This window comes from Falco naumanni, chromosome 8 (genome assembly GCF_017639655.2).
Source record: "Falco naumanni isolate bFalNau1 chromosome 8, bFalNau1.pat, whole genome shotgun sequence".
NCBI classification, from domain to species: Eukaryota; Metazoa; Chordata; class Aves; order Falconiformes; family Falconidae; genus Falco; species Falco naumanni.
The window spans coordinates 47,477,494-47,490,092 of record NC_054061.1 but is presented as its reverse complement, the minus strand read 5'-3'; the positions used below and the strand labels follow the sequence as shown (position 1 = coordinate 47,490,092).

The 12,599-nt window shown below is 38.3% G+C and overlaps 1 protein-coding gene across 1 annotated transcript in view; it reads left to right on the top strand.

The window, feature by feature from the left end:
* PDE11A (phosphodiesterase 11A) overlaps window positions 1–12,599 on the top strand; it is a 135,233-nt gene that overhangs the window by 15,397 nt on the left and 107,237 nt on the right. Inside the window, exon 2 of the mRNA XM_040604409.1 lies at window positions 1,843–2,001. Within this exon, the coding sequence (XP_040460343.1) occupies window positions 1,843–2,001 (159 nt within the window). The remainder of the gene's footprint in view (window positions 1–1,842; window positions 2,002–12,599) is intronic.

Genomic DNA, 12,599 nt, shown 5'->3' with positions numbered 1-12,599 from the left:
GCATCTTGCTATTAGTAACTTTACTCTTCAACATGACCTGTTACAAACATTTTTTAGTTGTAAAAGATTGATTTTTTTATTTAGTTGTAAGAGATTGTGTCTCTGAGAAAGTGCATGCTTTATGATCAATAGAATTACTCTGAAAGCTTTTTCAATCATGATTTAGATTTTAATCATTAATTAAAATAGATTAAAATCTTCATAGTTAATTATGCATTAACACTGTTCAAAAGAAGAAATGCAAGTGGATATAAAAGCATATGAAATAATCATGCCTAAAAAAAAAATCTATGTAACAACAATAAAAAACCCTGTTAATGATACAATTCTTGGCTAGCAAAATTTGAAGATAAACCAAACTAAAAGAAATTATATTTGCAAAATTCTTGAATAAATGATTGCTACTTGCCAGGTAATGCTTAAAGGTAAATATTTATTGTGAGGATTCAGTTGTACTTAATCCTAATTTGCCCCTTAGAGCAGTATGGATTAATGAAAAAATACTCTAGTTGATGTATAGTAAATTTTAAGAACTTTCAGACTACTGGAATATTTACCCATACATTTGCAGCTCGCTTCACAATTGTTTAGTTGGATGATAGTATTTGTTAGACCATGAAATCTTTCATTGTTTTGTGGTTTGTAGTGTGAGTATAGTAACTTGACAAATGTAGATGTAAAGCATTGGGACTTCATATAGCATTTCTGCCAAACTGATTCTTCCTGGTATTTCTCATGGTGAAACTGACAACTTAGGATGCACAAGGAAATTGAGAAGGTTGAGAATGGTTGGTGCAGATACCAGTGAGTGAAGAGCAAGTACAGATCATTAGAGCAACTTGTATGTAAGCACACTTGGATCACTGATCACATTGAACTGGCATAAGCTTCTGAAAAACAGATAAAGACTTAGGATGAATACATAGTGTCATGCTGGTATGCTCCCTGTTTTACATGAAAGTCCTAATTATGCAGCTGCCCATGCCGTATACAGTTAATGGACACGGTTGATCCACTCTGGGGTAAACATGGTGGCTTCCCATGAAATTAGTACATACCAGATCTGTGTGACTCCCCCTCTGCATTCTCAGTGAAGGTGACACAGCACTCCTTAGAGCTTGTTACCCTTTTGTACAAACCCCAACATCTGCATGCTTCACATAGATATTATGAGAAAATATGTCTGGTGAACTGCAAATGGGTTTTTCTTTAGTGTGTACCTTGCAGGAGCTATGGTGTGTGCAGAGGAGCTCGGGGCCCTTGCTAATGCCTGCATGGGCCGTGTGGTTACCCCACAGTTTTGCTGGTGAGAAAGTTTATTGGCAGCAGTATAGAGGGGTCATTAAGTAAGCAGTATTGGTTAAGGTTGAAGAAACTGAAAACTGCTTGTGAATATGTGGTGGGCAGGAACCATACCACAGCTTTAGCCACTGATAAGTTTCCTTATCTGTGTGGGAACCTGTGAAAGCCATGGGCAAGGTTGCTCTGACCATCTGGCTGGTGCCAAGGCCTGTGTTGCTGTCATGGAGCTGTGGAGGGCCCTCTCTTTCATTTGTCTTAGTTTTCCATGTTCTCTTGGTAGCTGCTTTGGCTGTGATCCTTTAGGTAGGTCATTAACTTCAGTAAATACAATTATGTGATGCTAAACCTTGTACTGATCCTGTGAGAAAACTATATTTCTTAGTATCTTAACTGAGGAAAAATGACTGGTAAAGAATAGGGTAACAACATAATGCTACTGGAAATACTATTTAAGACATTGGGAAAATACAGTTCTTTGCTGCATGAAGAAAGCTTAGATGTATGACATGCATGTTAATGCTTCCTTATTTTCTTTTGAAGGATCGTCGCTTTAATGATGAGATTGACAAACTGACCGGATACAAGACAAAGTCACTCTTGTGCATGCCCATAAGAAACAGTGATGGAGAGATTATTGGTGTTGCCCAAGCAATAAATAAGACTCCGGGAGGTGCCCCTTTTTCTGATGATGATGAAAAAGTAAGATTACCTTTTACTTTTTTTTTAAATTTCTCTTGTAATTCAGTAGACAAGATATTTAATCCAAATAAGTAAATGGCACAGCACTTGTTAATGATCTTTTTTAGAAGTGCTTAACATAAAATGTATGGTTTTGTTGTTCTCAACATAAAACATGTATCTGTTCTGTGAACACAGCTGATCTTGTGGCTGAAACTCCAACTTAATTGTCTCTAAATCTCATGTAGACTTTTTTCGTGTAGTAGATCTTAATAGGAAGATTTTTTTTTTATTTTTGAGAACTTGCCTATAAGAATAAGTTCGGGAGGAAAACTCTCACAGAGACACTCCTAAGCTTGCTGATTTTATCAATCACCATCTATTAGTGCTCTCCATGGGATAAATGCCTGTAGTATTTGCAAAGAAATTTTCCTTCAGTGATTTTGCATATGCAACTTTATGCTATCCTAAAATATAGAAGACTTGGAAATACCCATGAAAGGGCAAAGAGGGCAGGAGGGGGACACTAGGTGTGTTTGGAGAGTAAAGTGAGCCTCAAAGACCTGAGAATAGAGGGAGCTTTAATTCAAGTGAGGAAAATAGGAAATGGTGCCCTCGAGGGCAGATGCATACAGCTGAGAATGGAGGGAAAATGTGCGTGAAGCCGAAGGATGACTGTGGAAGAGAATGGTAGAAGGCAGCAAGCTGGGGAGGAGCAGAACATCTCTGTCCAGGAGAGAGAAATGGAGTCTCCTTCAAGCATGTAATAGGGAAATACGCTTCTGTGTTTTAAAACAGTATTGAATCTCATTTTTGTGGAAGTGTAGTTAGAGGCAGGTTTTGTTCCTGAAAGCTCTTTATGTCAATTCAAAACAGCTAATACTTGATGCAGAGCCATTGTTGGTGCATTATCTACATGTTGATATGTCTGTGCTATGACAAAAAGATGTTAAGTAATGCCTAGTGGAAGGAAAAAATCCTGTCACATTGGTTCAGCTAAATAGACAGAGATAATTTCTAGAATCAAGATAACTTGACATAAAAAAAAATGCATTATAAAGCTAAACTAAGAGTGGTTTATAAAGGCTGTGAAATATTGCATGAATCATAGAATGAGTTGGGTTGGAAGGGATCATAAAGATCATCTAGTTCTGACCCCGCCCCCCCCCCCCCCCCCCCCCCCCCCCCCCCCCCCCCCCCGTCATGGACAACCAAAACTGGGGAATTTCCTTCAAAATAAGGGAAGATCTACCTGGGTATTGGGGTGGGTTTTGCAGGAAAACTTGATGACTAGCTGGCAAAAGATGTAAATTCAGCTTTATGTTGTTGTTACAACTTCCAACAATTAGCAGCTTCAGAACGGTTAGAAAATGGAAATTACTTCTCTTGTTTCTCGCCCGCCCCAAGCCCTCTTAAACAAATGTCAGTATCATTTAAGTCTGACTTTTGTTTGTGAGTGTCTTATCTTCTTAGTCTTGTGTGAAGCAATTAAAATAATCTGTTGGGTTTTTTTATAAAGCTACAAGACTATATTGTATAATGAAATGTCACTTGGGGGCACTACTGTCTTTAGTCAATAGGGAACAAGGAATTATGTTTTCAATTAGAATTAAGTAGATGCTAGCATCATTTTTATGTACTCTTAGTTATTTTCAGGAAGTTAAGAGCAAATAAAATATTTAAGATTTGAGGAATTTTTAATGCTCCCAAGCTGTAACCAAGTTTATATTTTGCAATATGTAAAATGGAGTATTAGATTTCAAAATGTTTCTAGTTTTGTTTTTCATAGCAAATTTTCAGGTTTTTTCTTTTACATCTCTGATCATGGTGATAATAACACAGCACTAATAACAAGTCTAAGTGAATTCTCCACATTGAAAGAATGATTGTTTTCTGCTACCAAATTTAGTTTTTCCTTTTGGTGTAAAGGATGTTTCAGCCAATTCATTGTTTGAGTGCAGAACTAGATTTGACAGCCACTGGCGTAAGAGAAAATGTTCTATCTCACAATGTGTTTTGTCTCCCCAACATCAGTGGCTCAACTGAACAGTCAGATTTCAGAGATTCCCAGTTTGATGCAAACAGTAGTAGAATACCTTATTACTTTTGTATAGCAGCCATCACTATTACATTATGTTGTGTAAATGGTAACCTTTTGGAAGAATAGGCTGGTGATATACCTTTACGTGTATTTTGCTAATGAAGACAGCAGTTCATCTGCACAGCTGTAGAACAGGAAGGTTAAACCCCCAAAACCTTGAAAAGAACTGCAAATTCTATGCATTCCCAGTACTGGTCCTGAAGATTAAATATTTGTGTTGCTTTCTGGTGAGTCATACTTGTTCCAGGACTGGTGAAAAACACAGCCGAACAAGAGCTCAACTGTAGTTTAGGTTATTGTATGCCCTTTAGAGTCTTCTGAGATGCTGTGCCAAAACAAATCTCATTCTCTATCAGAGAAGCTTAACAAACAGCAGCAGCAGCTCTACTGTCACTTAAGCTGGCAGCCTGCTTGTCTCTGGCTCTGATGTCCTTCTAGTCTGAAATAGTCTGAAAGAAGTGAATCGACTGCAGGGAAGCTACCCAGGGTAGCCAGCTTGAATTAAATCCTGCTTGACTTACTGAAAAGCATTAGTTTGAATGCAGTGAGATCCCTTCTGGAAGGGGGAAGGAAGAACTGGATTTAGTTGTCTGCACTCTGCGGATTATTTTACTATGAAATGTATGTATGGATTCCAGGATTCAGCTGGTGTATATTTGATTTGTGGGGGCTTTAAGTTACAGTTCTTTCGTACTCCAGCACTTCTATTTCCTACATTCCTAATAGCAGCCCTGTGATTCCAGGTTGCTCAATTTAATGTGCTCTTCCTGGTCTGTATTAGTTAATGCTTAAATATAGTCTGTGCTGGGTCTGCTGTAGTGATGAATGATTTGCAGGGATTTTGCTATACCTGCTGATTTCTTTTCTGCTATTTTTTTTTTGCTTGATGGGCTTAGGCTGGCAGGTGACAATTCTGAAGTCAGTTAGGACAGTTCCTTGGGGAAGTAGTCAACGGTAAATAGTTTTATAACAGGGGAGTGATCCAGACCAGGCAAACATCTCTGGCTGTTGTGAAAAAGATGACCCCAGCTCTGTGTACATGTGGAATTTACCTAAGAAGTCACATGAAAATTATTTTAATGTGTCCTCTGAAAGGAACATAAGAAAAAAATTAGGAAAACTATTTTTTGTGTGTTTAATATATTGCAGTATGTGCTGACCTCCTGCTAACATCTACCTTGGTTCTCTGAAAATCTGCATGGCAGTGAGACTCCAAAAGCTGTTATTTAAAATTGGCATAATGCTCAAAGGTATCATGTGGCCTGTATGTCACTTACATCCCCATGAACAAGACAGATTTGCTGAAAGGAGGCAGAAAATAACAAAGACATTTGAAGGATGAAGGTGCTGAAGCGCTACAACTATCTGGGAGGACTCTAATGGTCTATTAGGCACAGTTCTCAAAAAGTACTTGCTACACAAATCTAAATTAAAATAAATCACACTAACTGAACTCTCTTGCTGGGGGAGTTTAAAACAATATTTTACTAGAATATTTGCTTTAAGGCAGCTTCACACCACTGATTTGCAACCAACAGCACAAAATGACTGTAGTGGCAAATATTTCAATGAACTTCTCTGTGTTGCACAGAGTCAGTTGTACTTTCAAGTTAAGCTGAAAGTCTGGATTTCTTTTTAATTACAGAACTCTATAAATGTGCTTGAAACTTAAAATATATTTGTATCAATGCCTCTGTTTTGAGACTGGCAGTTAGTATTTGAATCACACATGTTTAACCCTGAGGTATGGAAACATGTAAGATGTCTTACAGTGATATTTTAGTGAACAATTATATATATGTATTTTCCTAGGCTCAGGGACTATTTTTATTGCTGTGTGTTTATGGTACTTGTTACACTAAATCCTTGATTACCTGTTTGAGGCCTCTGGATGCTATCATAAAACACACATACACACACATTGTCAGGTTTGGCATCAGGGAGGGTTTTTTTATAGAACAGGTCAGTGAAGATTTTCATGGGTTTTTTTTGTGGGGACTGGGGTTTTGTTGTTGTCTTGTACAGTGGTGAGAGTAAGGAAGGTATCTGGATTCTTTCTGCAATTGCCAGCAGGAATCCGAACCTGTTGGCTTTTCCCATATTTCCTGTGTTTGTATCTTCTTAATTAATGTAGATACTTGAGCAAATAAGAGCTCTTATCTGTAAACCTATATTCTAATTTGGCTGATATTGTAGTACTTATAGCTCAGTAAACTAAATGGAAGAATCTCTGCTGACTTCATGAGCTTTTAAACATCAAACTTATGTCCATTTCTACCACAGGAGCATTTCATTAAATGAAGACCCCTAAGTCTATTTTATAAAGCTTAAATTCATCTGGGTCAGAGCACTGTAAAAAAAAATCAGTTAAGGATCAGTTTTGGCTTCTGTATCTTTCCACTGGATGCAAACAGGCTCCAATAGGCTGAACGCAGTTTCTGTGGTAGACTGTGCTGTTGATCAAACACCTCTCTCATATGCCTCGATTCATCAGACATAAGAAAGATGACTGCTTACTTCCTTTTGTGAACATTCATTGAAAAGTCATAAAACCGGAAAGATTGTTGTGCCACCCCTCTCCCCCAACACAACAAAGCTCAGTCTCCCTCAAGTTTAATTTTTTTCTAGGACATGTTTTGACAGCTGCCTAGAGTCTGAAGCTGCCTCTGACCTTGAAAAAGGTGATCAATCAGATCTAGAAATGGTACTCAGTCCTGGAAACTGAGCCATACAAAGAGCAGAATAAAATTTTCATAATATTTGTCGATACTCTGTCAACTTGGTTGGCACATGGAAAAACCTGTATGTATTTCTTCCCATGTTGGGCCTCATCAGCTGTACAGAACTATGTTGAGTCTAATCACAGTATGGGAGCTGCTGGTTTTGTGTACCCAATACTATGTTAAATGCATCCAGTAAATGCATTGGGTGATCTTTGTGTCTCTTGGATCAACTATTTCAAGTGGATTAGAATCACAAAGGCAGCGTTGTAGTAGTCAGCGTAAGGTGGCCTCTGCAACTGTGTGAACACTTAAGAAGCTTTCATTGTCTAAAATACAGACACACAGAGCCCTGAGCCTTCAACAGGCTGATGGTAAAATAGGCAGTGCTTTACAGCATGAGTTACTAAGGTTTTTTTGCTGTTTTGTTTGGCAATTCGTGGAAGCAGCTGGATTGATTTCCTAGGAAATCAGCGCCCTTTTCCTCAGGTGTGAGGGCATTAAATATTTCTATCCAACACAGCATTTGAGAACACATATTGCTGCTTTCCTTCATGCTTAATTGTCATGTTATAAAAAATTGTACTTGCAATGATTTTTATGTCCCTGTTTCCTCGCAACTCCTCTGGAGTTTTGTCATAAGTGATCCATTAGAGTCATTAATTATGAAGCAGTCAGTAGCAGCTTGGGTCTAAGTAAGAGACCTCTGGGTCTTCCTGCAAATTCTGAAGCATAAAAATTGCCCTGGAGCTTGTGTGTGTGCTCCATTTCCCCCATTTGTTGGCATTCACAAGGGGTTGCAGCAGGCGTGGAGAAAATAGTCCAGATCTCTACTGGTCAAACACATGAACAGAATGCAACAAAGTGCCATGATCATGGATGGTGTTGTGCAGCCATACTACATTCTTCAGTGAGAAGCACAATGAAGTTTTCAACAGAAAGCCTGGAAGCCAAGAATGCTGCTGTTCTGATGGTATTTTTCAGACACTTCAGTAACTAGAACTGTGATGTTAATATTACTTTTATCCTTTTTATTAATACTGTATTAATAGAATTTTCACTTAAATGCTTTGAATACCAAAGAACAATAATACAAGGACTCAGGCAGATTAGAATTCTGTTTGGTTCATCTGTCAGCATTAAAAAAAAGACTGCCACAAAATAGTCTGAGGGCTATGACATGTATTTGTGTGCAGTGTAGCTCTTAGGTACTGTTTTTGTAAGGAATTGACTAGAAAAGCTTTTTTGTTGTTGTTTTGCTTTTCTATAGAAAACCATGTTATGTTACCTAACAAAGTTTTTACCTTCAGCTGTCGTCTTGGCAAAACTCCCTTAAACCAACAAAACTTTTGATCAAATGGCTCATTAGAAAAATCTTGTTTGCTTCAAGTGAAGCCTGTGCTTAGACCTTGTTACAGATGCATGTAAGGGGAAGCCTTTCTGGACGGCAGCTGGTGAAGGCCTTCATTTCTGACAATTACTGGAGATGTGCCCTGTGGGCTGGATGGGAGGACTTTGTCCCTGGTGAAGTGTTTTCTGAACTTCTGCCAGTCTGTTCAGTTTTCCATAGCTGTTCTTCATAATAACTTCAAGGCTTGATATACTTTTAGAAAACAGCATTTCACATCTCTTGTGAATTGCTTATCTATCCTGAAGCAGAATGAAACATTTGTACAGCAGTTCTGCCATCAGAAGTATTTCCCACTGGAGTAGTGATGCTGGGCCTGTCTGTAGCTATAGGTTATGTGATGAGATATTGAAAAGTGCTTACAAATAATTTTGCTAAAAATTAAGTCAACCTCTGACATATTACAGGCTTCATAAGAAACTGTAATTAAAACAGTATTGTCATTCTACTAACTCATGGTATGCCCTTGGGCAAATCACTTTATAGTGGTCTCTCTTCTGAAACAATTCCAAAAATGGCATTAGGTGGTTCCATATGTACTGTCAGACTTGCCATTTTAAGTATTCTTACTTTATAATAAGGAGATTATTTTCCCCTCTTGTTGAGCTCAGCCTGATCTTTTGGAGCCTTGTTGAATGCTTTCTTTGCATGCAGCAGCTGTAATCTGGACAAATCTGGTTAGAAAACACCAAAACAATTTCACAAAAATAAGTTTTAGCTGTTTGTTTAATATTCCCAGCTTTTTACATATAATATTTCTTATCTCAATGAAAATTGTGCCACAGTGCTGTCCTTGACTTGTTTGCAAAAGTGTAACTGACCTATAATTAGTGAACTCCTCGTTTCACATTAGAAGGAACTTGGTTGCCCTCTATGCTATCTTTACAAATGCCAGCTTGAGAAATGTATGTCTGCATCCCAGCAGCTGGGAGTGTGTAAGTTGCAATGTAGCTGTAATGCCTGCTCAGAAAGTATAGGAATGTTTCCCCTGTATCTGGGGAAAATAGCTGTTTTAATTCTGTGGCCACAAATTAATGAACGCTTGTCCTTTTCTTTCATAGGAATATAAGAAAAGATTGGCCAACTCTTACAACAGGTCTGTCTAACCTAGTGACCTTTCTCTGTCAGCTGCTGAAAGCAAATGCCTGGGACGAGGCAAGTACAGGGATGGTATTTCTCACATGTACTCTACCAGTTTCCTTGTGACTTGCAGCTTAGGGCCAGAGGGAGTATCTTTGTATTTAATACCACCCCAGGGATTTTCTATTAGGAATTTATTCAGACATTTCTTGAAGCAAGACAAACTTTAAGGTTTCACAACATCCTGCACGTTGTGTGAAGAACTGTCATGTGACTTCCATTAATTTCACGTTATTCCTCCCTCTTTTGCTTTTAGTGAACACAGTGAAGGTTTGTTCTCGATTCATATTCATGCTAATTGTTTTGCCCTTAGAAGCTGTGAAGTTCCTACCTGGTGCAATAGTCTTTCCCTGCAGTAAGCTGTCTGCTTTGGGAGCAAGGGTGCCTGCTCTGCATAGCCCTGGGTAGTGTCTCCAGTCTGCTGCGACAGTATTTTCTGTGTCTGGAGAAGCTGAAGGCATTTGAACCACTTTTTTTTTTTTCTATTGTACGCTCTATCCTGAAAAAACAAGAACTGCACTTAGTGTTTTGAACTGTTTTTTGAAATCCAGGACAGGTCTTTATTGCCTGTTGACATCTTGATGTCACTGTGTTACCAGAATAGGAAGAAGAAGAAAAAGTTTCATTATCTAACCTAGCTAGTCTGCTTTGCTAATTGTTAATTTCAGCAAAAACTGTTATTCTTCTTATGAAAGATTCTAGAGCTCACTGAAACATTGTGGATGTTGGGAAATTATGTGTTTTTAATTAAAAAAAAATAGAACAAAGCATGAAAAACATGTCAGATCACCACTCAGTTAGTCAACAAGATTAAGAATTACCGGTGCAGCAAAGTTGCATGTTCCACAGTAGAGCTGACTAGTGAAAGATAAAGTAGTTAAACTAATAATAATGATTTCACGTCTCTTACCTAGCTGGCAAACACTAAACTAGGGTTAAAATAACCAACATTATGATGATTTTTTTTAACTGGAACATTGTTGGAGCTGCCAGAAATAATTGAGCCACGTTGTTTATAATTGTGATTGGTGGTCAGAGATTTCAGCAAGGAAATTATGCAGAGCACTTCAGGTAACTCTTAGCAGGGTAAGCAAACGGTGTTTAGAACATATTTTCTGTGAACAGCGCAGTGATGCAGGCAAGGGCACCAGGAAGAACATTGCATTTAACAGTGCTTTGTGAAAGCTGTGAGTAGGCACCTTAATTGTCAATCCAGTCTGTGGGGAACCCTTTTACTTAGAATATTTATCCACATACATTTTCAGTGAAACAAAAAAGAAAATACATGCAGCTATCAAGGCTACAGTCTTTGGACTGAACTTGAGATGAATTTAACTTTAGTATTAATTTGCTGGTAATTAGCTGTCTGTGGTAGAATGGATGAAAACAAATCTTGGTTTTTTTCTTATCTGTTTTTTAAAAAAAGAAAACATGTTTTTGCTATATAAAAACAGACTAGAACTTTGCGTTGCTGGCGTCATGGTTACAAGCAAATTCAATGATAATAGCTCTCTGGCATGATAATAGCTCTCTAGTGTGGTCTCCAATGTTGTGGCATGCTTTTCAACTGGTAGATGAGTGGATATGCCCTGGAGCTGTAGTGGACAGGACCCAGCGTGTAGGTCTGTGTTGTGGGGTCCCAGGTGTGGGGAGGCAAGTGCCAGGCAGTGATAGACTTGTGGAGAGCTGAGGATGTCCTAGCTGCCGTGAGGTGTCAGCAGGATGTCTTGTTGAAAAGTGGGGCCATATGTTGTGGTCTGAGCTGGAGCAGCCCTGCAGACTTGGCCTACAGAGCAGGGTAATTGTGGATGTAGTACTGCTTGCTACTAAGGAAAGGAGGCTGTGTAAGAAGGAAGCTTGCCTAGACATGTTACCATAAAAACAATCTGAATGTTCATTTTCAGCTGTCGCACAGAGTGGAAAATATATTTAGTGTAGTTAGTGGGGGCTGCATACTTCTATGCTTGAGTCACAAAGGTTTATAATCTGCTTTAGCCTAGGGTCTCAGGGGTTCTCCTTCAATTTAAGGTGTGAAGTCATGAGATTTTAATCCTATATGACCCAAAATTTCAGTTCTTGGTGATGGCAAAAATTGTTGCTACCCTACTGGGCAATGCACAGCAGCTGAAACACAGCCTCAGTAATACAACTGTCACAAGGGTAAACTGATCTCTAGTCTCTTAAAGAATATCAAATAATTCTGAACTTCATGAAGTTGGTAGATGACAGCAGTAGGGATGTGGATGACTTATAAAAGGTGAAGTCTGCCTTAAGAACTGTTAAACCAGTAGATCAGCAAGAAGCTTCTGACTAACAAGTTAGAGCAACAAAATATTGCATCTAATTGAAGTTTTGGAAAAACATGCAACACAGGGACTGTAATTTTGCATATAAGTGGGTATATTTTCTCTGGTTTTGTGTGATGTCCTGAACATAGGACAAAATCTGACCACTGAGTGGTAAACTCAATAGTTGTTGCCAGCCCAAGCAGTTCATATAGAAATGAAAGCATTTTATTTTCCTGAAGTGTGTTTTAGGAAATCACCGTGCACAGGAAACAGAGGCCATTCCAGTGAGATGTGAAAAGGTGTAAGCCACCATAAGAGCCTGTAGGAAGGAGCTTGAGTGTTTCATGTGCTGAGCTATCAGTCTTGGGAGGTTTGAAGTTGCTGCATTGATGTTTACTTTTGGAAGAATTAAGGGGTGGGGGTTTTGGTGTTTGGTTTTTTTGGTTGTTTTTTTTTTCCCCCCTCAACCTACTGCAGCTTTTCACATCTTCCCTAAAAATTAGGTTCAATTTTCAGAGTAGAAATAGTGGAAAAGAATGGTGAGAAACTTAATTTCTAAGCCTCTATTCTTTGTATAAGGAGGATTTAATGTGTATTAAACAATAAAATTAAATCTTCCACTGACTAACACTGTGATCATCTTCCTTGCTGATGTAATGCTAAACTAGTATGTCCTGAACATCAAAACAAAATACTTCAATTATTATTTCATCAGGTACTTAAACTTCTTTTAACAAACACTGAACTAGGGATGAATAGTCTGGATTGATTCTAATTTAATTTGTTCTAGTTTGCATTGCCTTCTGTGTTGTTGCTGCTGTCAGTTTTGTGGATTTTAGGAGGATGTCAAGTCAGATATTAAGATCTATTTTTGCTTATATGAAAAGATTGATTTAGATGTTAGATGCTTGTAGTAGAATGTGATGTTGAAGCTGGAAATACCTAACTGTTAAGAATAACCA